The sequence below is a fragment of the Myiozetetes cayanensis genome, unplaced genomic scaffold (genome assembly GCF_022539395.1).
Source record: "Myiozetetes cayanensis isolate MyiCay16 unplaced genomic scaffold, myiCay2020 scf1, whole genome shotgun sequence".
Classification (NCBI taxonomy): Eukaryota; Metazoa; Chordata; class Aves; order Passeriformes; family Tyrannidae; genus Myiozetetes; species Myiozetetes cayanensis.
In genome coordinates this window covers 68721106-68746941 of record NW_026086604.1, presented here as the reverse complement: position 1 = coordinate 68746941, position 25836 = coordinate 68721106, and the positions used below count along the sequence as shown (strand labels likewise).

Below are 25836 nucleotides of genomic sequence, written 5' to 3'. Positions count from 1 at the left end.
AGTGGAATTGTTCAGTGTTTAAGGTGGCCTCAGATGCAACACACTTAATGCATGGCTGCAGGAAGCTTACCTTCAATAAATTACAACTGCCACTGAAATTCTGAAAAACAGTTGTGTGTTTTTTTAAAGAAAAGGAGTATGCAGTATAAATACTTTAAGAAAGACTGTTCTTTTACGGTTAAGCAATGAAACAGAGAGAATATACTTATCTTCTTTTCCTCCCCCTCTCATGTTGTTAACCCCCATAACTTTTGCTTCTCCAGGACCGCACCTAAGTGAGCCTTCGCAGAAGAATACTCTTGTATCTCAAGAGGTGGTAAGGTTTTCCTTTTGCTATCATTCGAATTACCCTAGGATCAAAACCTTTCCATCTTTAAGAACATCTTACTCTTTTAGGGAGTCCTGCTGCATGTATTAACAAGCAAACTCAATTCTCTACTTACACTACAGGAAAAGGGGTCCAAGACGTGAACACCTCTCTTCCTGCCAGACTGTGCCGATGCCAGTCCATGACAGTTTTGGTTCCTGATCACAAGCACTCATTGCTTGTGACTTTCATTTTTAATTCTGTAAATTGGATTGATTTTTTGTTTGTTTGTTTGTTTGTTTTCCAGCTGAGAGTGGACACTAATGCTTTAAATTCTTCTCAGTGAACACAGTACCAGAATTTAACAGACTTTGACATGGTTACAGAATAAAATGAGTGCACTGTTTCAAAAGTCAGTGGAAACTCGTTGTCTTTAAACAGAGAGTCAGTGCATATTTGCAAACATGCAAAATGACAGAAGTCAAGCTAAAATCAGTTATTTGTATGTATACATTCTTCATATATTTGTGCCTTCTGTTTTATAATTTGCCTTGTACTCATGGCACTGTCTTCCAGGCACCATGATCTTATATTCTTAATACAGCACTCTTTGAATAAACTGTGTTTTGAGTTGAATGTCCTGAGTTAAATTACCCCAGTTTGAGGAAACAACTGAAATTAAAAGATTTAGACTACAGCGTTTAGATTGCAGCACACTAAAATTGAGATATTTAAGTGAATCAGTTACTGATCAGAGAGGTAACCCACCCCTCAACACCATCCTTGAAGGCCAACCAACTGTGCCACCACCATGGTTCCTTCACGAGCAAGCAAGAAACTCTACAGTGACATCAGAACTTCAGTATAAATGCAGCGCACGTGCCACTACCACACAGATTACACAACTCTACCAACACATATGCATAAGGTACACACCCCTGTCATTTAATCTGGGAAGCTTTAAATGGGATTACCTTGCAAATACTATATACAAATTTCTACTTGTACTTACTTCTTAGGGCATTATTTTGCTATACAAAAAAGCAGCTAATTGGCTGAATCTTGGGAAAGTTGGTCCCTACTGTTAATTCTTGCCAGGCACAAACATGGGACATAAAAAGTAAAAGCAAAACCTCTCATCATCTCAAACCCATCTTCTAATATCCACATGCATTTTTACACTTTCTCCTGTGCTATGATGTGGATTATAGAGGAGTACTTCTGTTCTGCTTTTTATAAAAGGGTGTTTGTTTTCCTAGAAATATATCTGCCAAGACTGTTTTTGGAGCAACATCACGTGGCCAAACCAGATACCCACAGAGTAAGTTGATTATTAATTCAACAAGTATGTGTGGACACAACTATGAATACTTCGTGTTTACAACTTACTTCTCAATGCCACTGGGTAAGATCTTTGTCAGACATTTTCAACATTAGCACCATATGCTAACTCATTACCCTAGTCTTTCTCTGACCAACTTTTTCCAGACCCTTGAATTCTCCCTTCCTTCCTCTCAATCTCCCCGCTCCAGCGCCAAAACTTTTTTTGTCCATACAGATAATTTACGGTACCTGCAAAAGTTGAGACTGTGGAATACTGCCATTTGTTTGCTGGCACCAGGCAACCATTTGCTCTGGAAAGAAATTCTAGACAAATAAAGAGAAGACAATTGGAAGTCACTTTATATGTGAACACTGTGACACAAAACTAGTGATATTTTCTTCCAGTCATTCATTTTTGGAACTATCACTATTAAATCAATTTGGAGATCCCCTGACACAGAAAGTAATATGAGGGCTTTCAAGTGCAGTTCTTCACTTCCTTCTGCTCACCAGATGCCCATGCAGACAGATTGTGGGGTTTTAAAATATCTGATATGCAGCATTTCATAAGTGCGTTTTCCCATCATTTCCTCTACTACTGAGGGCTTTTGGGGATTGCTAACAGCCTCTACTTTCTTGGAAAGGACAAGATGAATGGTCCTGCAGATTGAGTATGCAGTGATTCCTTTCTTAGTGCATCAATGACTTGACTTCATCCTTAATCCTCCAGTTCCCCTTTCACTTGCCATGTTTTAAAATGCTTATATAATTTGGTACAGTAAATTTACTATACACAGCAATGATATGAAGTCATTCCTGAAATTTTTAAACACTATTTGAAGCATGGAGACATGCAGAAATGACTGAAATAAAAGAATGACTGATTATAACAAGATGAATCACAACAAAAACATTTCCAGTTTAGAACATTTGTCACTCTTCAGGCAATATAAATTTCAGTCTTTCGGGCATAAAGAGAAGGACTGAAGAGGAATCACCCTTCTGCCAGGTAAGTTGCACAATGAGTTATGAAAGCTAACATTTACAAGCCTCTCTTGAGTAGAAACAGTGCCATATGGCAACAGCTAATGCAACGGATAGGAAGCCTTCGCATTCTTACACCAAAAGAATGATTTATTTTGTGATTGCAGGAGCCTGGGACTGAATGCCAAGCATTCTGGGTTTTACTCCCGTGCTCTGTTATTAAATAAAATAGACCATATGAAGCCAATGTGCTCGCTCCTATGACACCAAAACTTCTATACAACACTCAGATGTTCATAGGTTATCAGATGGTAAGATCAACAGAAGTGAAAAATTATGAACACTCCATGCACAGAAATGTTTCAGTAAGTCAAGGCACAGACTCTGAAACAAGCACTAGCAGATGACAAATGTATCTGCAAGCACATGTGTGAGGATGCAGCAACTGTGCATTAGCATCTATGAGAAAACGAATGAGTTTATCGTCTGCAGTTACTTCAGCAATGAGTTTACATGTGACCTCATGTATCTTTTTTCTTCTCACCTCACAGATGCCTGACTGACCCAAAATCTGTTCCTACCTAACCACCTCTCACCTTTTCTCAACTATCAAGGTGGGTTACACCAGCTGATACTGTTTCATGTCAACAGTCTGTTCCAACTTTTGTTTAGACAAAATGCGAAAAGTCATTCCCAGATAAGCAGTTAAGACAGTAACCAGTTTAAAATTACAGTGTTCAAAGGATCTTACAAATCCAGGAATAAGTATAGCTATGACATACAATACTTTTCAAACATGGATATACATGAGGACATAGAAAGAGCAAGCTACTATGATGAGTAAGGAAGGCAGAGCACACTAGTAAAACACAGTCATAGGTGAAACAATGTTCAGTATACATAAACTGGAAATCCCTTGTATATAGTAAGTGCTTTAGGAGTTACACAGAGGAGTTTTGGTTTTAATGTCAGAAATTAAAAGGTTTGGATACTGCATGCTCTGTGATCAATTTGCTTCATATCAAGTAACTTTTAAGACGATGAGTAAATTGCACTTCTGATTATTTTTCTTAAACCAACCAAGACTTCCCTGTCTTGGTCACCCTCCAATATAGCAACAGACATTTTGAAACAAGTATATTTGGTAACTTGAAAACACTTGAGGTTTTCAGGCTGGGAGGAGAGAAAAAGGAATTTAAACATTGGTTAAAATTTCTTCGGAAAGAATTCTGTTAGTTGGTTGCCTATTTTTTTTTATAATAGATGTTTAAGACATAACAATGCCCAGCAATGTTATTGCAATCCATCCCCCTGTGGTGTAAACAAGTAATGAGACTCACCATGGGATTTTTGAAAAATTCATATTTTGCATAATTCTTCCTGAACAAAAATTTACTTTCACTTCCCATTGTGGATTCAACTTGAACTATGAGCTCATGATCTTCCAAGCACCTCTCTGTGGAAAAAGAACATGATGTTAACACACAGCCAACCAGCAGAAGGAGAGAGACCAACTAAGAATAGCAGTAAAACAACCCAGTGTAACTCCATTACCTCTTAAGAAATCAGCAAAACACATTCTAGCTTTCAAACCACACTGCCATGAAACAATGCTTTACTTTGTGAAGTATTACAAAGTTAATTATATGGCAGTATTCTTCAAAGATTTCCTGTATCAGGGCTTCATAAGCACAGACTTTTTCTCAAAAGGAATATATTTTTTTATGTGCAGAAGCTTAAATGATAAAGACAAACCTCTTTGTGCTGATTGTACACTGTGGAACTAGCAAGGTGGACAGATTTAAGGAGAAAAAAAGTTACAGAAAGGCCACTGTTAGGTCTTGAACTATCACAGAAATACAGTATCCTATTTGATCACACTCTATAAAACCAGCTCAGTTCAAGGTGAACTTCAGGCCTTTATTGTAGATGCTAGACAATGGGGTTTATTATGAAAGAGGTCACAGGATCTACTTTACAGGAATACTGACAGAGACAAACGTTTTGTACACATGACAGGGCAATTTTCTGCTCTAGATTTGGTTACAAGGTAACTCCCCATAACCACCACTTCTCTGGTCAAAAGAATGGCACATCAAAGCATGAACAGATAGCTCAGCAAATCCAGTTCACTGAAAGCAGTAACTCGAAAGAAGGCAACTGGCTAAGTGTGCACTACTTAATGAACTCATTATCTTGGCAAGTCTTCAGAAGTTTCCCTGAAAATATTTAGATATTTTTCAAAAGTTTTAACTAGTCAGTGCTTTCATCCCTTACATAATACAAAATTAAAAAATGAGGTCAAACAAAACATAACTTTTGCAAAGCTTTAAACAAAATGCCTGTGACTTGCTGACCAAAGAAGTTTGGAGAGTCCCTTCCCCACTTGGTGTTGCATTCCTACAGTTAGAAATGTCAGGGTGCCGCCCAAGCTCTTGCGGTGTTTTCAGGATAGAGAGTAAGCAGTCATTGGCATCTCAGAAAAAGTAAGCTCTTGAATGTTACTTGAATTATTGAATTTAGCAGATTAATGTGTGTTCTTTGACTGAAAATTTAACCTATGTCTGAATGATCCCATTGTCTCTTTCACCTGCATTTAGTTTGTCAGTCATCACCAGCTCATTGATAACGTCAGCATTTACTGTGCATTTGCAATGTCCAGCCTTGCTACAGACTGTATTTTCCAGGGGTTAACACTGAAAAATTTCCGTAGTGGGCTGCTCTACGGCATCAGCCATAACAGCACTTTTAAGCAGTATTCTTTGACTAATGTGTGTGACAATGCTTCTACTGATGGCTGTTAAGGAAGGATGTTTTGTACCACCTCAACAGTCATCACCTAAACCTACACATTATCTAGGGGCTTCACAGGTGAAGTTTCAGATATTGCTGATCTGTTGCTACTACTATGGTTTTAAACAACTTAATCAAACCTCCTTCACATTGTGATGAGGACCGTGGGCCAATAAGGTCTGTTTTTACATTATGTTTCCTCAAAAAAACATTTAATTACATTGGTATGAAACTTTATCACAGTATGAACCCCAAAAAACCATGTGTCCTGTTACCGTCTGCTTCTGTCACCACACAAAGTTGTGCTCTTCGCTTTCCTAATGCACTGAAAATGGTTCATCTAAGGGCAGGAACAAATTGTTCATTCTGTTCTGAGGAAATGCAGTATAGATGACCATTTGTCAATTGGTTTTGTATTTCAATGGTTAGTTTCTGTAAATATACTCAGTGTCTGTTTCTTAGATGCTTTAGACAACTGACATGTATTCTGTTACTAAATCAAGAACCTTTTCAGATTCTGTGGTAATATTCCCGCTGATTTAATGTTCATATTTTCGTTTTGAAGGTAAAAGCCATCTTGGAGAAAGGGTACAGCATTTCATAGCAGGTACATGTAAAAAGGAAGCTAGTCCTGGTCAGTTTGCTACTACTTCATAGGAGTTGTACACCTGGAAAGTCCTGGGTCATTTGCAGTCGGTTAGTACAAATGGGATGAACTACCACTTGACACACTAGCAACTCAGCCTCAGCCCTGCTTTGAGCTTCCTGCTACAAGACTAGACACACAGATATTAGCCTGCTAAGTTCAATAGGTCAGTCTGTCTTCAAGTGGCATTGCTGCTGAAGTGACCAGAAATGTGTCCTTTCAGTTTATCTGATAGGCTCCATTCAGTCTCCTCTACATATTTCCTAGAAGAACAGGCTTCGCCAGTCCCAGGCCTCCCACCCCCACCCACCCAGATTGCTCTGTATTTTTATCAAAACTTCTACAAAACTGTAGCAGTGATACAAGATGGGAAAAGGAGCTGGATTCCATCATGAACAACTCACAAGAATGGCCCAAAATTCCCATATAGAGAATCACTACAAATGACAAGTGGACCCCCATATGAAAAAGCCCTCCCTGTGTGGGCTGTGTCTAACTGTTCCACTTTTAATTCATTCATATTAAGGCATGTAAACAAAAAAAAAATCTATGTACAAAACTGCAGCAATGCTTTCTTCTAACCCTTACATATTTCAGAGCCCTACTACTTTTCTTTCCTGGGTCAACTATATTTAATAATATGTATTGTCAATTCTGGAGCTGGAAAAACAAGGTTTGTAGGTAGGGAGTCTTTCCGTGTCTAGACACATACTATTATGACCTGTCTTCATCATTATTATTTCGGGTAATTCCAATACAGAGATCTCCATCCCCATCCTAAATTGATGATACTTAGGCACAAAGTAGCACATAAGGAGAATACCACATTTTATGAACAGATTAGGCATACTTCTAGTAGCAAATGAAATAATGGGACCAATTCAAGTTTCACAAACTGCTAAAGCAGTGGTTCAGTGCAGCAGGGACCCCTTTCAAATGTCAAATCTAAGACTTTCTGAGGTCAAATTGTCACATCTTTGCCTCCAGCTAAGAACACAAATTCTTTGTGCAGGCCAACAGTTGCCTGAAGCCATTTGCAAGCATGCATGTTGTGCGGAATATACTTGACTACGCGTGCACAGTAAATAGTCAGGTGAAAGTTCCTTACAAAGTGGGACCTAGAAGACCACTGCAATGATAAATATGCAGCTGCCTTCAAAAATTTGATCTTGTCCTCAGTCTCCCCAATAGTAAAATGATGAACTGGTTCTGCAAACTGAGCTCTTTTGCAAAGTACTATTAGGAAAGATCAAGGAATAAAAAAAAAGGACAGTGAACTAAATGAGGAAACTCCTCTCTTTTGGTGGGCTTCAAGATTAGCACCTACAGCATTAAATAAGCAAGGATATATTGTGTAAGAAATAATGTCTTCTGGAAACAAAGAATTCTCACTACTCTTAAATCATATTTCTTTTCACATACCACTGTTTCATACTTACACTAGCAATCTTATATCTAGAGAAAAAAATATGGAACATCAGACACCTGATAACTTCACCTAGGATGCAGACCTTGATCTGACAGTCTATGAAATACAGGGAAGCATTTAAACTACATAGAAGCTAGAAATAAGCAGCCAAATAATACAAAATTCAAACTGCAACCAAAAATGGGTAGAAGCATTAAAGTCGGTATTTAATTTTTACTGACTATGTCACAGTGGATACTTTGGACCCCAAACACAAGAAATCGGACGAAGTTGTCTCCCATTAAATGAACTCATTTATTCTCTTTTTTGTCCACATCCTTTCAAGTATGTGAAATCTGTATAATTTTATCTTTTTTGATTCTTTAAATGCTTTTCTTCTTTGTCTGGTTGCTTTATGCCCCCAAAGGTTGCATTACTTTTCACACAGATCTACTGTGTGGCATACAGAGGACAGCCCTGGAGCAGTCCCTGTGGAACAAAGTTTGGTGGTTGCTGAAGCCCCAACCTGCACACCCCGCTTCTCTGGGGGCCCGCTTTGTGCTTCAGTGTGAAACAGAGGTCCAAAGCAGGCAGGTCCCCATGTATATAAATGCAGCCCGATAAGTATCTTGCTCTTTTCCCATCATTGTTAATTACCAAGTTATTTGTGTGTAAACAGAAGCTTTTGATTTCCTAATCAGCCCCCTGCCCGATTCATTCAGAGATGTCACACACCAGAGTTTGACAGCACAATTAGTCACCATGGAAGCTATTGTGATGTCACAAACACTGAATTGTGGCATCATTGAATGAATCTGGCAGGAGAAGGATGTTGGTTACAAAGGAGAAGGCTTCTGTTTACACAATACCTTGGTAATCAGCAATGATGGGAAAGAGAATATAGAAAAAGAGAGCCTGGTAGTTTAATGAGCATTGATAAAACTGAAAATTTGTAAAGGTTTTTAGAAGCGCATGTGGCATATTAAGCTACAGGGATAAAGGTTCTGTAATTTATACCTTAATTCTTCACCTCGGCCTATATCCTCAGAACTGAAAGTATATCTTAGACATATGCCAGTGAGTATTTAATCTTAATTTTTTCATATATTCTACATTAGGAGAGATAATAAAACCATTAAACAATCAGGATATCCTATGGGTTTGGGTTTTTTTTTAAGTGTTGGTCTGCAGAGCAGTGCATTTATTAGCATTTTACAGTATTGGTTTAGGGCATTACATTTCCAGCAAATTTCCTTTTTTTTTATTTGCAAGGGTTCTGAATTAGATTTTTGACATAAAAATCCCTCTGTTAGCTACAGATAGCATTCACAATTCCAGTGCTGGTGATCACAGCTTATGATTTGTCTTTCTCTGTTTTCTAGAAAAAATTTCCCGTGAAGTATATGGACTAATACCCCAAATGCTACACTTTCTAAAGCATTATTGTATGCTACGTAGAATTATAGATAGCGTTATCTGAGCAATATGCAGTTGCAAGCTGCATAGCAGAACCCTGCAACTAATCAGTGCCACAAAAAAACAGGAAAAGCAAGACTGAATAACATGAGATCCTTTCAGGTACTGTAATTAAACCAATTCACAGTGTTATTTAATTCCCCATGGTTCTTCCTCTTGCTGCCTTCTTGAAACTGTAACCATGACACCTTAATTTCAATCAGGTGGAGGAGCTGCTGCCTGGAGAGCAGATGCCACTGCTGGTCCAGAAATTGCCCATGGATTTGCGGGTGGTGCCACCATTTTTTCCCTGCCTGAAGTCAAGTTTAGCTAACCCCCTCCCCCACCTCAGCATGTCTAGCTTTCATAAGCATTACTGTAGGTATGCAAAGCTGAGTCTGTTCACCCAGGTCTCCCAGCTGGTGATGAGCTGAGCTGTTTCATAGGACCATACTCTAAGGATCAAGCTTAATTTGCCTAAGCTGTTTATTTGCAATAGCTTCAGACACAGCAAGGTAGCAACAGTGCGCTAGCATGAAGATTAGACAGTTCTTCTTTTTTTTATATAAAAAAACCCCAGAGGATGGGAAATAAGAGAAGGACTTAAAATGACTTAAACGCTTAACACATGAAATTGTAATACACAGAAAGCACTTATGTGACTTCAGCTAATTGTATAAATAAAAGCAATGGAAAGAAAACGTTCCGTCTGGAAGCACATTTATACGAATTAAACATATTTTATGTTCCCAGGTAACCATGCCACCCCTTTGACCGTTCCCTACCTAATCCTAGGTGAGGGTGATGCTCCACTAGAGTCCAGCTGTTATCATCCACACAATGACTTTTGTAAACGAGCAGCTGACAGAGGTCCCTGGCTGTCATGTCTGCTAGAATCTCGACCACTTTGCTTGTTCCATCTTCACTAAAGACTTTTACATCCTGCAACATAAAGGGTACACTTACAGATCAACAGCTCTGAACATAGGCAAACCACACAGCTACTGTAGAAAAGCATCATCGTCTTGGCATGAGGGTTCCAAGCACCTTGGCTGCCAGGACAAATGAAATGGATGATTCACTTTATAACGCTTTCTCTCGATGCCCCCTAGACCTATTTCCCCTCCCCCCTCCCCAACACCTCCCTGCACTAAACAAAGATTCAGCAGGGTTAATATGACCACGTACACAGAAAAAGTGAGAGAGCAGGTTCTGTATAAAGCTGTGTAAGGTAAGCAAACGTGAAACAGTGTCAGGAGAGTACTTTGGCAACAGTGGGCAAGAGAAATCACATCCAGTCAAACACGCACAATTTTCACTGCGATCCCATCAGAGGCCTCTGATCATTCACAGAGGAGCAGGCCAAGACCCCGAAGATTTAATATGGCTCTCTTGTTCCCCACTAACTTTTGATTGTTTTATGTGGGGAAGTCCCACTTGCAGTTTGCCGGCAGATCAATGACCTAGCACAGTCCACAGATCTCTCTCTCTACCCTGACTTCTCTTTTGATTCTAGCCTGAAAGTAGTTCGAAACCAAATGTGCATACGCTGCACATCCTAAATATTAATGGGGATGAAAGAACAAGTCAGGAACCTTCTCCCCACCTCCCGAATTATACAGATGCTTTCCTCTTTGCATTGTTCTGCTCAAGCAAGAGACACTTGCCGCAAAATTATTTCTCTGGGCAAACATGCAGGTCGCAGATTTAAACGAACTCTGTGTTTAAAATGCTCCACATCCTAGCACGAGAGAAGGAGAGTCTAACAAAAACCTGGAGGGTAATTCGATATGGAAAATCTTACCTCAACAGCACGTAAAAGGCAGCAGTCGGAAGAACAAGATGGCATTTTAAATAGGGATTGCCTCCTGAGAGTTAGTTCTCTGCCTCCGCTGACCCTGTGCAGCCTGCGGCTGGGCGCTCGGGGTGCCGGCGGCGTCAGCGGGTGGCTGTACCCTACCTGTCACGTAGCCCCTGCTATGGGGACTGTTTCTGGGGAGGGAAACAACTCTGCCAGGGCTCCACTCAAAGGGTTACACGCAATCTTTGCGGTAGTGAATCAAACCACACTGTGCAGACCAATCCTAGCCCTCCCTCCGACTGATGTAATCATTTCCCACACACTATCAGACTTCCAAATTATTCCCGCCTCCCCCACCCCCCCCTCAAAAAAAAAAAAAAAAGAAAAAAGAAAAAGGAATTACAAAGGAATTTAGTTTTTTTTTTTTGGTATGACGACCTTCGGGGCGTTGGAGCCCCCTGGGGCCGCCCCGGGGCGGGGGGAGGCCGGCACGCGTGTGCTGCTGCCCCGGCGCCGGTGCCGAGCCCGCCCGCAGCCCGGCCTGCCCGCGGCTGATGTCATCCGCCTGCAACTTGGGCACTTGAACTTCTCCTGCCCGGGCCGGACCTGCGCCCGGACCCGCTCCGGGCCCCGCGGTGCCACCGGGCCGGGACCGAGGGGGCGGCTCCACCGCCGCACGCCCGGCGCCTTCCCTGCCCGCGCCCCCGGCCCGCCGGTCCCCCGGCCAAGCACAAATTCGAGCCCAGTGAGGGAGGAGTTAAAAGCCTCATCCCAGCCCAAGTGACTCAAACCCGCGCGTTCAGGAAACGGCTTCATCTGACAGCGGGGATGAGCCAGCTCTTTCAGAAGTGGGCTCTGGAGAGGAGAGGAGGGGGAATCCCAGTTGCTCTGGGGAAGGCATTCGTGCTGTACAATGCTACGGCTGCACTCCTGCCAACACTCAGCCAAGCCAGAGGCATCCTCGCACACGCAGGAATTTGTTGGGCGTGGGGGTGCCCCCATTTTTTGTCCCGCGGGCAAGTCTTTGTTCTGTCACTAGCCCCCGTTTCGCAGCAGAGCCCTACATCACACCCGCAGCGGTCCCAGCCCATTCTGCAAATCGGCAGCGCACCCGTGGAACCGGGGAACACGAGTGGATGGATGCCCGAGACACCCCGCAGGCATCACACTGGTTTGCAAGTGGGCAGCGCAGCTCCCATGTTCCCTCCCTGGATTTGCAAGCACACCGAAAAGCCAGTATTCAACAAGGCAGAAAGTATCTATTTTATTTGTTTGGGGTTTAGTGGAGAATGGGAGGGACCTAACACTCGCTTGACTCTTTTTTTTTTTCCTTCTACTTTTTATAGTATAGCATATAGACTGGAAAGGAGTACCACAAGCAAAAAGTTGATGGTGAAAGAATTCCTTTCTACTTTCAGCTTACTCTGTGCACTTAACTCCACTTTCTGTATTGAAACTGAACTATCTTGGATGGATTTCCTGCCTTGGGAACCAACCTGGTGACATCATTCATTCATTAGTCACGAGAAGCACAGCCCTGTGCTCTCTGCCTCAGCTTTCACAGGGGAGCCAGAATCGGGAATATGCCACAGTAATTGCCACTTTTGCAACACCTGGAGCACAAAACCCCCTCTTTTCCTTCCCTGCTGTTTTGCTGGGAACAAGTCAGTGATACAGGACAGGTTGCACCTGATCCTTGTCAATGCCAAGTCCCAAAAGAGAGGCAAAGCTGTTCTGCTGCAGGTGTCTCTCCAGCCTGTGCAGGTGGAAAAGACAACCATCACACTTTGCTCCCAAGCATGGAAAGACTTAATGGCATATGGCCACTGGATGAAACTGCAGCTGTCTTTTATGCTCATTCATGCTGTGCTCTCTCGGTATGAAGTAAAGGGGTCACGGGTGTGTGTTCCAGCCTCCCCCCCTTGCCCAGAGCCAGAGCTGATGCCAATGCCAGCTCCTCTGAAGTACCACAGCATCTCAAAGCAGGTACTGGATACCCAGTGCTGCAGTTCAGTGTGTGACTGCTGTAACGCCATGTTACAGCTCTCCTCCCGAGAGCCAGGCCCTGCAGGCAGCATCCGCTACTCCCACACCACAGACACTACGGGAGTTGTGTTACAAACATGGATACGTTCATTTGCGGGACTGGTCAGCCTTTGGGGTTTTAACAGTTCCTTTAAAGGCCAGGGACTGGAATGCAGCGGGTGGGCAGCGTAAACGCAGCAATGAGCAAGTTAACTTCACTGACTATTAATAGTGCTGTGTTTGCCATCAAGGACAGTGCAAGGCCGTGTATCACCACTGACATCAGAGATATAAAACACTGCATCAGGAGGGGATGTAATGGCCTGAGCTGAACCCTGCCCTAGGGGACAGGAGAGAGGCACAAGTGAGATGAAACCCTGTGCCTTTGCAGACACAAGAGTGCAATGGCCCCTAAGAGGCTTACATGAAAGGTAAGGGCATTTTATGTCCCCACACAATGCTGCAGAGCATAAAGTACAACCACAAATATGAAACCAACTTGAAAACAAAGCTTCACCTCCAACTTTCTGACAGCTTCCGTGACAAAAGAGGCAGATAACAATATTCCTGTATCACAGAGAGGACTGAGTCTAAAGTAAATTGGTCAAATCCAACCCTTTCACCCTCTCATATTTCCTTTTTTTTTTTTATTCAAGGAAGCACCTCCTGCTTTAAGATGTTAAGGGCTCTCTCTTCAAACTTCTTCCAGCAGAAATGCTGTTTCACTTCCAGAGTTGATTTGGGGCTTATTATCTACAAAGGAAAATGAAGCATAATTCATTCTGAATAAAATACTCGAATAATAAAAACACTTAGCCTAAAGAGAGGTTCAGAAAGTTAGTCTGACACTTTTGCCCTGCATCCCTCCGAGAAATGCAGTGAAATGCAACAGCAGACTGCCTGCAACAGTGATTTACAAAAGGCCCTAATTACGTCAGCGGCACAAGGCACCTTCTATTCAAAATTAAGGTTAAGAATGCTAAGCCAACCAGAGCAGTATATTGGCTGAACATTCAGTGCTTTACAGTGCAAAGGAGCAGATAACAGACTGCACCATTGTTCTGGGAAGAATTCTTCCCCCAAGCTTTCTCTCTTTTTTTTCTTTTGAAAGGCAGAAAGACTTAAAAAAAATTAAAAATTTAAAGGAACATTAATATTCATCACTTCAGTGGTTTCATATAATGGGTCATGTATCTTGAGTATCGTCATGACTGTTTCATCTTCCAGTCTCAGTTCCTCAACCTCACTGCAGTATTTTGTGTGCATCAAGTAATGCAAACATTTTAAGAATGTGGAGAGAAAATACCCCAAAAAACCAAAAAAACCCAAAACAGTCGTGTCTTCGTCACATTATTTCTTCTCCACTTTTCTATTTGTTCTAATTTTTTTTTTCTTCAAAACAAAACCTATGACTATACACAATGATCATAAAAATTCATAGTTTTAAATGACATTATGCTGGAAATCTCCAGCATCAAACAGATCTACATTTGCATTCTACAGGCTGAAATTAAACACAGTGTAATTTATATCAGTGCAAACCAACCCTTGTTATTCTGGGTTATGAGTCCAAACATAAGAAGAGAGTACCAGTTATCAGAAGGCCCTCTGACTGAAATCTAATAGTTAAAAGGTTTCAGTACACTAGTTCTTCAAAAGTTTCCCTTTACTAGAGATGAAGATCAGAGACTTCACAGTAAGCCATTAAAATACACTGAAGAGTCATTAACAAGAACTGCACAAACTGAAAATCAGTCCAGCAACTTTTGACTTTCATCCTCTGATTTCACTCATCAAGACTGTTCAGACATGAGAACCACGCAATCAGTGAGGTAAATTGAAGAAAAGTGGAATTGACATGCATGTACCTTGTGCAAGCAGAAGTAACTATTTATTGCAGAAGGCACCTATGTACCAGGCAGGTACTTGCTGTTTTCACTGGAACTCTGTTTTTGATGAGATCTTTTTTTTCCAAAAGCTTTCTATAATCAAAACTCATCAGCTCACAAGAGTAGAGTCAGAGCCACTTGGAAGAAAGGGGAAGCTTTCAATTAGGATCGGTCAACTCAGAGTTGCTGAAGACTCAAGCTCTACCTTTGAACTGCTATTTGCCTAGTTGAAAAAGCAACAAATTAGATGGAGGTTTTGCTTTCTAAAGTTGCAAACCTTTGACAAAGAAAAGCCTCTAGGCATGCTCTGTGCACACCTGACAGGCAAGCAACTCAGTCAGCCACATCTACAGACTGGAACACCAGCCAGTCCCCCCTTACTTGCCCAGCAGCAGTTAGGCAGCTTTATAAGACATGGGAATGAATTTCAAGTGCTGCAATAATATATATAATTATATATATATAAAATAATATATTTATATATATATATAAAATAATATATATAATAATTAAAATAGGTCAACCCTATGGCTTTTTTTTGCCTTCTCTGTTGCACTGCTTGTGGAGGGAAAAAACCCTTCAGACAAACAGCAGTGGTAACAGCAATACATCATGAATAAGATCACTTAAATACAAGGCATCAGATAATACTTCCTTACAAAAGAAAACAATGGTGAGTTATTTGATAATTGCTTTTTTTCTTTCCCCCTACATATACACATAAAACCCTAGGAAATGCTGAGGTTAAGGTTCTCATAGCAACATTAACTCTCTCCTCTGGCATATACTATATTTAGGTACACATTTAAAAGCCTATGAGCAACAGAGGAGAACAACTGTTATAAGATGAAGATTTTCGTCTTTGACTTTCATATTCAGAACAGCAACCTCAAAAAAAATATCCCACAAAAACCCACTTAAGTTGGCCATCTTTCAAAACCCTGATTCTGTCCCTCTTTACTGGGCTATTTAATTTTAAATCCATTTCTGACTGTCAGAGGAATAACCTGACTTGACAGAGAATCACAGTATCATTTTATGTTCAGTGGTCATCAAAACCAACACTAAAGTCATGAACTCCATGAGGGTTGCACCAGTGAGAGACGTTTTGGGAATCACAACTGTGTGGGCAGAGAAGGGCAGGGCAGGATTAACACTGGGTTCAAGTCAGCATCTATATTTGGAGGTTTAGCTCTTCTGAATCCATCATGTATGAACACCCAGCTGCACATTGACCTAAGTGATTTTGGAGAGTTAAAATCCTTCTGAAGGTAAGGAGAGAGATCGAGTAAATTAACATCTAAAGCACATGACGAAGGCATTTGTGTCTATCTGCTAGCTACAGACGGAATCCAGGCTCCTGACTCTGGACTTAAGCTGGATGCCATATAAGCTGTATTGGCTGAATTCAGGCCACCGTGGTGACTAATCAAGCAAACACGTCTCTCTGCACTATTCACATCATGGTTTAACCCCAGACAGCAGTTCAGCCCCACACAGCCACTTGCTCACTCCCCCTCAATGGGATGGAGGAGAGAATCAGAGGGATAAAAGTTAGAAAAGTTTGAGATAAAGACAGTTCAATCAGGAAAGCAAAAGCCACGCATGTAAGCAAGGCAAAACATGGAATTTATTCTCCACTACCCAGGAGCAGGCAGCTGTTTAGCCATTGCCAGGAAAGCTGGGGTCCATCACGTGTAATGGTGACTTGGGAAGACAAATGCCATCACTCCAAATGTGTCCCCCCATCCTTCTTCTACCAGCTTTATATGCTGAGCATGATGGCAAATGATACAGGATTTCCCTTGGGTCAGTTGGGCTTGGCTGTCCTGGTTGTGTCCTCTCCAGTTTCTTGTGTCCCCCTCACTGCCTCTCCTAGTTGGTGGGGTGGGATAAGGGTGCAGAAAAGACCTTCACTCTGTAAGCACTGCTTAGCAGTCACTAAAAAAGTCCCAGAATTATCAACACTGCTTTCATTGCAAATCCAAAACACAACCCCATACCAACTACTAAGAAGAAAATTAACTCTACCCCAGTCAAAACCAGCACGATTACACACTGCAATTGTAGCTATTTAAGCTTAGAAAAATAAGCAAAGTGTGTGATGTGGCATGTACATAAAGCGCATTTAAAGGAACATATACAACAAGCACATTTGGGATACTATTAAAGTTTAAAACACGAATGATTTTAGAAACAAACCAAAGCTTTTCCTTCTCTAATTCAAAACTACATGTGAAAATGGTTACTTGTTAGGCAGGCACTGAAAAAATCTATAGTCTTTATCTGTTTCTATCTTCTCAAAACTTGAAGTATTATTCTCTCTGTATAGCTTTAGGCTTGTATAGCAACTGCATCAAATCTTCAAAAATCTCAGCTACTTATGTACAACTGTGCAATATAGTTCTAAGAAACGACTGTACAGAGCACATTTACAAGACATAACCACTGCCTGCATGAACAAAAGATTTATTCCAACATGTGCTCACATACTTAGAGGCTGAAGGTTTGGAAACTGTAAGTTGCTACCCTATAATTTCCATATTTTAAAAATAAATAGCAGAATGCCGTTTTAAGTGATGCATACCGACATACAGACAACACATCAATTTTGCGACAGTTTTCCCAAAAGCTGTTTCACTCTTTCCCACTTTGGTTTAATGCTCAGATGTTCAGATAGATCATTTGACCTGTTTGACATTTTCACATCTTCCCACTCAATTCCTCGCTTGCCTCTCATTTCTAGGTAAAAGATAGGAGAAAGACTAATTTTCAATCCTTTTAAGAGTAACAATAGGCCTTTATGAATTTTACTGAAGCTTCGGGGTATTTGCAGAATGCTGGAAGACAGAAAGCTTGGGAAGGAGTTTGGATAGGCTTTGACAAAGTACCAGTCCACACCAGCAGCAAGGGAGCACAGCAATAGCCAGCTCTCCCAGTTCCTAATCTGGGGGTCCAGACTGTTCCAGCTTTTTCTGTTAGTTTTGATTGTAAGTCTGGTCTCCCTTCTCTCCACACGGCTCCTCCAACAGCAATTACTTTTTATGCAAAAATCCTTTCTGGTTTTAAGATCCTTTACATACAGAAAAAAAGATAGTTACAGGCACTGTTACACTCCTTTGATTATGTAATGGAAGACATTAAGTGATGTTGCTGGCATTAACCTTTGTCTTTCATATATTTTATTGTGCAATTTATCCCTAGATAGTTTGCAATCTTTCCTCAGCTATGCTTACAGAATGCATTATTTATTGTCTGAATTTGCTCCAAGAGAAAGGTTTAGTAGAAAAGTTCTTGCAAACACAATTTAAATCACTAACAACCCTAGAAAGGGTAATAAAAAGGAAAAACATAATAATTTCTTGATTAAATTCTTAAGTAACCAAGCTAGTTACTGAGTATTTTAAATTGCTCTGCCATTATAAATTACTCTGTAGAAAAGGAATCATTACCACATCTTCCTTGCTGCACAGGCTTCCAACCACAAGAACCACATTAATTTGAAGCTTGGCAGAGAGTGCAATAAGGCTCCAGGGAGCAGCTTCCCATAGGATTTAGAAAAATGGTGCAGGTCCTGAAGACTTGGATGGCTCCTTCCTTCCCAGTAGGACATTGTGATAACTGCAGGTGAAGCACTTGTCATCTAGTGCCCAGGCCACCCTATGGGCCAAGAAGCCATTTCAGCACAGGGTTTGGCAATGTGCTTTGATTTATGATTATCTGTGTAGAACTTCTGCATGGGTAGTCCACAAAATCCCCCTTCCATTGCATGCTTTTCTGAGTGGAAAAGAGCAGTGAGGTTGAAGTGCAGACAATGGGAACACCATTAAGAGCTTCATATTCAGCTAGACCTAGCACTCCACTTGCATGTACCGGTACAGCCACGTATTATTGGGGAAGGGACAAGAGACTGCTTTCAAAGATGTCTTTGGAAACTGAGGATTAGTATTTGAAAATACATGCATTTTAAATGCATGGGAAAACCTCTGCGGCAGTGACTGTCTCTTATCTGATAAAATGGACCTTGGGATTTTGACTGTGGTTGATGTAATAATAGAAGTAAGCAGAACAAAACCAGCAGCTCAGTCAGGGACAATGCCAAGTAAGTTATATTTGGAATGTCCAGACACAAAAAACAAACACATTATTTTAAGAACCAATAGTTATGAAATTTGTCTTGAACAAATGCAATCCAATTTACCTTGTCTAGTAGCAAAGGAATCTAAGCAAGCGTAAGATGCAGGGCTGGACAGAAATTACAAACTTAGAATGCTATAGGGGAAGACAAAGATGAACCTTCTTCCCACTCCTGTTTCTTCCTCCATCCTCCCAAAAAAGTAATCACAAGGAGTGAAAAAGCCAAGGAATTGTGAATCTGTTCCCTTGTGCTTGCAAATGCAGAGTTCCTAAGGTTTTCTCTGCATCCCTGAAGTCTAAAATAAATTTTAAAAACTAATGAAAACAGGTTCTTCACTGAAGCCCCAGCTCCTAGACCTAACGAGTCTTGCCAGAATTGTCTACGGCAGCATGAAAAGAGTTTTCAGAGACAGATACAGTGGTGCACTAGATAACAAAAAAATCAATTATCTGTCTCTACAAGAGTTGCTTTATTCCCCCATATCCTGCTGAACCAATACCGACATCCCAGACTAGGCAGTTACACCAAAGGTGCCAGGAGAGAGGGGGAAGCTGGAAAGCAAAAAAAAAAAAAAACTTTTAAGAAAAACTCTATGAATTCAATACACATAGCTTGATCAGAGAAGAATCAAGTATGGTATGTCACCTGGAGACAAAATACAAGGGCTACAACCAATCAAAGTGTGAAAATATGAAAACGAGAACAACTTAGGGCAGTGAAAAAGGTAATGGAAGCTACTGGAAAAAGAAGGCAAAACATGGAGAAAGACTCCTAATGAAAACTGGCTATAGCCTCCAGGCTCTCAAAGAACGATGACAATTTAAGAGTGGCAACTTGAAGTATAAACACACTATGAAAATGTATAGCATAACATAAGGCCTCCATGTGCTGAAAATCCCAAAAGCTCAAGCACATCTTGGAAATACAAATTTCCCTCACTCCAACAGCATCAGCTTCAACCCCCAATAGGTTTTTCCATGAGGGCTGAGTTCATACTGCTCTGACAATAACAGCAGGGTGCTTTATAAGGAGTGGGTGACAGGCTTAGCTACAGCAGCATGGCAAAGCATCCCTAATGCCTGGCCGTCAGCTGCCTCCCCACTGTACAGTATTCAGCAATATTGCTTAACTTCCCGTCTCCCAAGCTACCGGCTCTGGAAGCTGGCGATTTCAAGCAGTGAGTATCAGCTAATTGTTGCTGCCTGCAACGTTCAGGATGTTTTATGGGTCAGTTTGTCACACGCACACAATAAATGCTTTTAACAGAGCTGCTCGCGTTGGGGGGGTTATTTCTGCTCAACTGTGTAAGCATCGATTGTGTGGCCAGAATTAACCCCCTGCAGATCTTTACCCAGGAAAAGTTACGTCAATGGAAGAAGAGGGCTTATGTTATCCTTTCCCCAAGGCATGTATAATTCTCATTTTCAGCAATTGCTTTAATGGGAAGGAAGCTGTTCCATGAAATGGCTCTGCTGTTTAATTTTTGGTAGATTTAAGTATCAGATGAAAACAATGGTTTTCCACAAATTCAAGAATGATATGGCAGAAGTTTACAGGGCTGATGCAAAATCTAGGGTTATGTCACCATGACTAACCTGGATATTCTCTCTTGAATGCAGCTAGCCCCATGCAAATCTCAGTCTCTTCCAATCTGTTAAGAATTATTCATTTTCAGTGGAAAAAAGTGAGAAAAGTATGGGCATAAATCCAAATAGTACAAGAGATTTCTTAGCATACAGTGTCTAACTACCCTACCCCAAAACACCTAATATAGAGATCCAAGTTACCAAGACATTTTTCTCATCTCTCACTGCTCTGCTTCACTGCTGCACTCATCCATACATGCATGCTATGGTAAGACCAACTCACGTGTTCAAAGTCCACAGCAAGTGGATTTGAACTTATCTATTTCCAATTTCCCTCTCCAGGGCTTGATCAAGACCATTTCACACACCCCTTCCTCCTAGAGGGGGCACCACAAACAAAAAAACAAACACAAAAAAACCCCACACAACCCAACCCTTTGCTTATCTTACAGGGACAAATTCCCTGCTGCCATGGTTACCACTCCAACTTCTCCTGTGGAACTAGAAAATAAAAAAAATAAAATAAAAAAAAAACAACTTCCCTGAGAACAGACGGCTATATGTTAGCTCTTCCTCCCTCCCCCCCTCACTCATCATTGTTAGCTACTAAATCAGCTACATCTGGCATATTTAATTTGGACTAAATAAAATGTCACTAATTAAAAAGAAGCCGAACAAGCAATCCATGACATTATAGAAACAACTTAGTATTCAGCCTATTATGAACTGAATCAACCAGTTTTTACCAAAAGATGAGAAACAAAGGCAACTAAACGGTCCTCTATACAATCTTACTCACAATCCTCCAGAAGCTCTCCCCTATCATCTAAATATACTGAGGTTTCCAAGCACTAATTCCTGAAGCAGCAGTGGTTCAAAAGTGAAGTAGTTAGCTCATTACGGTTGGTATTATTTCAATGGAAGTCTGCAGCATTCATGCCAACTTTTAAAAAGAAGGTTACTTTGCTAAAGCTACAATGGGTAAGATGTTCAGCAGACATACACACAAGTTGATTTTTAAAGGACCTGTGGCCATGTAACTGACTGAACAGTAACAGCCTCTGCTCTCCTCTCTCATGTTCTCCTCAGTTTTCATCAGCCTGATTTGAAGTATCACACACTGCTCCGTCTTTCCTTTCTTACAACTCCTCTCTTTATCCCATTCCTGAAGAATAACACGTCAGCTCTCTGCATCTCCTGCTGCAGGTCACAACACAGAGATGTGAACGCTGCTTTGTACTGCCGACTGACACAGTGACCTATTCAAAAGCAGATCCTCTTACCTTTACATCAATACACCCTCCCCACCCAGTCATTCCCATCATACTAGACTAGGCTTTCTCCTTTACAAGTACATTCATTATCAGTATTCCACTGCCACTTATCAAGCAGATTTCAGTGCAAAGCTGCACTAAATCATATAAACCTCTTTTCGCAGCCCTTAAATGTTTTCCATCATCTTTTTTGCCAGTTGGTAATCTTTCATTCTATCCCTTATGACTAGTTGAATAAGTATTTTAGTGATGTTATTTTTAGTGCCTCCAAGGCTGAGGATTTCCCATGAGAACAGATCATCTTTTAAGTGCTCTGGTCCAGGTTCTCAGCATTTATAAATCAGACAACTGGCTCCTCCCTATTTTTACTGATGTAGGACATAGAACAGATATTTAGGTGTACTTTGATTGCCATTGCTTAACTTCAATACTGTTCATAGCCAAATAAGATTAAAACATTCAATGTAGAAATCCCCCCTAAAGTAAATTTTAATAGAATTCTTGCAAGATGTTCAAGTAGATTATGTTGATAGTGCTGACACGTGCCAAGCAAGTAAAAACATTACTCTTAGAAACTCAGTAGTTATAAATGAATTAATAGTGAGCTTTATCCTCATAATTCCAAACTTCAGTTTTAAAGACATAACACAGAGATGGTCCACCCCTGTAACTCAGGTAGGGTCACCTGTCCCGGGACACCATCCAGATGCCTTGGAATATTTCCAGGATGGAGATTTCACGACCTCTCTTGGCTGTGACTTAAGAGTGTTGTAAAAGAGTGTTGCCTGATGCTCAGAGGGAGCATCCTGCGTTCCCATTTGTGCCCCTTACCTCTGGTCCTGACACTGGGCACCACTGAAAAGAGCCTGGCTCTGTCCTCTTTGCACCCTCCTTCAAGGTAATTATACACATTCATAAGATGCTCCTGAGCTTTTTCTTCTCCAAGCTGAGCAGTCCCAGTTCTCCCAGACTTTCCTCATAGCAGAGATGTTCCTGTCCCTTAATCATCTCTCTAGCCCTTTGCTGGATGCTCTCCAGCATGTCCTTGTTTCTTTTGTACTGGAGAGCCCAGAACTGGAACCAGTACTTTACGTGTGGCCTCACCAGTGCTGAATAAACCTTCTGCTAGCAATGCTTTGCCTATGGCATCCCAGGTTATCATCAGCCTTCTTGGTGGCAAGGGCATATTGCTGGTTCATATTCAACTTGGGAGTCCACAAGGACTCCCAGGACCTTTTCTGTCAAGATGTTTTCCACTTGGGTGGCCCCCAGCATGTACTAGTGCCTGAGGTTGTTCCTCTCAAGATGGAGGACTTTACATTTGCCCTTGTTGAACTTCATGAGGTTTCTTGCAGCCCTTTCTTTAGCCTGTAATCTCTTATGCAGATAGTGAAAAGTTACATAAACACCACAATATTAACTAAAAGCATGAGAAAGATTTAATGACATTTGATCATAGTTTTGGAACTCTAAATGGGTCTTTCCCTAGGATCCTTCAGCAATATTTTCCCAAGCCAGGCCACAGTGGTTCAAAGTTCCTTTTAAGTTAGCGTTATGATCTGTTTGTTAAAGGCTGATGAACTTAAATGTGTAGGTATAAATCTGAGGTAGTGGTTGAAACCAGTGTCATAACAAAAAAAATGCTTCCTGATATAGAACTAGATAACATAATGCTAGAGATCTGATGCCAAAGCTTGCATGAAAGAAAATGCTACTTCTTCATTCAGCATCTGCTTCAGATTATTTTACATGGAAGTCACTGCTACTCTGAAGCTGTCAAGGCATAGTCAGCTTCCAGTTAAGCTATCTTATCTTTGAAATTGATTGGAAGCAAAGCTTTCTCCTCCCTATAGGCATCCCCCTAAAAGCAGGTAATCTGAGATAATTTCTAAATGTATTTATTCTGTGCTGTTCACCCAATTAAAGATCTTGTGCAAATGTGATCAAAGAGCCTTCTCTCTAATTGAAAAGTTTATGCAACAACTTTCAGGAGGATCCCATTAAGAATTTAAAATAATTACCTGTATTAGAAAGACAATTATATTCAAATAGCTCACATGCCTAGCTTCTTTGTTTGGAGTAGGCAAACGAGTATGAAAAAGATCCCCAGAGAACAAATATTGGGCAAATCTTTTCTTTAAGAGAATCGACACTCCCTAGAAACCAATTCTGCATGGTATTAAGTGGGAAATCATCTAACAGTGGCCTTACTACCATAGATGATCATAGAAAAAACAACCATTTCAAGACTCAGAAAGGCAATGACAAGGGAGGGGGCTCTGTATTTTTATGTGCTATAGATAACACTTAAGAGTGGTTACCTTCAAGCATGCTTCCTTTTTCCCCTTTCCCCCCTCCATAAATTATTGTCAAGAGGTTAAAGAAATCCATTATGCAAACATACCAGTAACTTTATCTCTGTTCTGGCAAGAATGATAATTTTTTTCTTAAAGGAATTTAATGGCTCTGTATTTATATCATGGATCTTCTTTAAGAATTATGCTGAGAAAAATCTAGGTCATTGAAACCTTCTTGAACTGAACCACAGAGAAACTGAAAGAGAATGTAAAGGCATTGGTGTCAGGTTTACTTTGCCTTTTCACAAGTTCATTTTTCTCCCCCCAGATTGACTGGAAGAAGGTAGATCGACCTTTGGACATCTTTCGTATTCTGAAGTTTCTATTTCCATGAGTAAGTAATTCCATTCCCTTTCAAAATAAAACATTTTTTAAAATGTTGTGCACTTGGCTATCAGTCCCAGCTACATAAGTACGACTTGAAGAAGGCTAGGCTTAAAGGGCAAAAGTGCAACTTAGATCAACATATAACAGAAGACATGTAAACATCTCATCTTGGGCAACATAGTAATTTAATAGTCCCTTCTAGACAAAACTTTAATCAAATGTATTTGAATGTAAACAGAGTTCTTCCTTTCCTTCCCCACCCCAAACACTAGCCTGTGTTTGTTATGAATCTGAATACTAAGATCTGCTTCCTTTAGTGTATCTGCTTATTGCAGTCTTATATTTATGTAAACCAGTAACATACATTTAAATGTCATTCTATACATTTAAAATTTCAGTATCTAATTCTTCCATTCAATCTCCATGTAGAATTTCACAGTTTAAATACATAGTGGTACACATTATAACTAATTTATTTTGAAGTGTCCTTTAGAAACATATCGTATTAATAATTACAACTGGAATAATAATTAATACTAGCTATTAATTATTCCTGCATTTCTAACTGTGTCAAACAAAATCTGCTGACTTCCGCAAATCTCACTAGTTATCACTCTTAATTGATTCACAGAGAAACAATTCTACACATAGGAAAAACTTTATTGCCTTTTCAAGCTTCAGAAGGTTGCGTCTTTGGATGGTGGCTGAGCATAAGGTTTCTTACTGGAGAAAAATCTATCTTGCCTTTTGTACAGCATAGAAGAGTGTCACAACATTTGTTTCTTCCACAACTCCCCCATCTTGCTGCATAAGATTGAACATGGTAAAAGTAAAAATTGTTGGCTAGCTGCAGAGTATTAACAAAAAATACTCAGTACTGAAACTATTTTCGGTTCAACTGCTGCTTATACATCCTTCAGCATAGCAGACACTGATCAGACCCAAAGTGTAACTTGCAAGAAATAAGTGGTTTTGTGGGTTTGTTGCCAGAGTTTTGCAGGTTCTTCTCTCAGGGCACCCAGCTGTACAGAAAACAACCCAAGTTTGCTTGGCTCACATCAACTAAGGCTTTGCCAACCTGTACACCCTATGAATTTCACTTTTTAAAGCATAACAACAGTAGCAAGTGCATGAACTTCCATAAGCTATACCATGAAAATTGTTTAAAGAGTAAGTGAAAAGGTACATACTTCTTCTAGTTGCGATATAACACACTTCCCTTTCATAGACAATGCTGCATTAAGCCTAACATCTTAATCTTCTCTGTAAAGATCATTATTTTCCATATGTACAGATTGGATTAGATAAATTACCAGGTAGTTTCATTCTGGGGTTCAAGACGGAAACCATTTTGAAATGACGAATTAAGATTTCTTAGTTAACTAAAACATCAGAAATAGATCTTAATGACTTTGATTCTGCATTGCAAAGATAATCAATCAGGAGAAATAAATCCTCCTTCCTTCTTCACAAACCAACTGAAGTTTGTTGCCCCTGGTTTTCTACACAAAACAAAGCTGAGG

The 25836-nt window shown here is 40.5% G+C and overlaps 1 protein-coding gene across 4 annotated transcripts in view; it reads right to left on the bottom strand.

Moving 5' to 3' along the window:
- Positions 1 to 25836, bottom strand: part of GRB10 (growth factor receptor bound protein 10) — a 149955-nt gene that overhangs the window by 13869 nt on the left and 110250 nt on the right. For all 4 annotated transcript variants that reach the window (XR_007630117.1, XM_050324916.1, XM_050323243.1 and 1 more), the window contains exons 6-8: positions 9702 to 9858; positions 3955 to 4070; positions 1880 to 1954 (exon numbers count right to left, since the gene is read on the bottom strand). Coding sequence is in view for 3 of the 4 variants with exons in the window: in XM_050324916.1 (XP_050180873.1) it covers positions 1880 to 1954; positions 3955 to 4070; positions 9702 to 9858 (348 nt within the window). In the remaining variant the exon portion in view is untranslated. The remainder of the gene's footprint in view (positions 1 to 1879; positions 1955 to 3954; positions 4071 to 9701; positions 9859 to 25836) is intronic.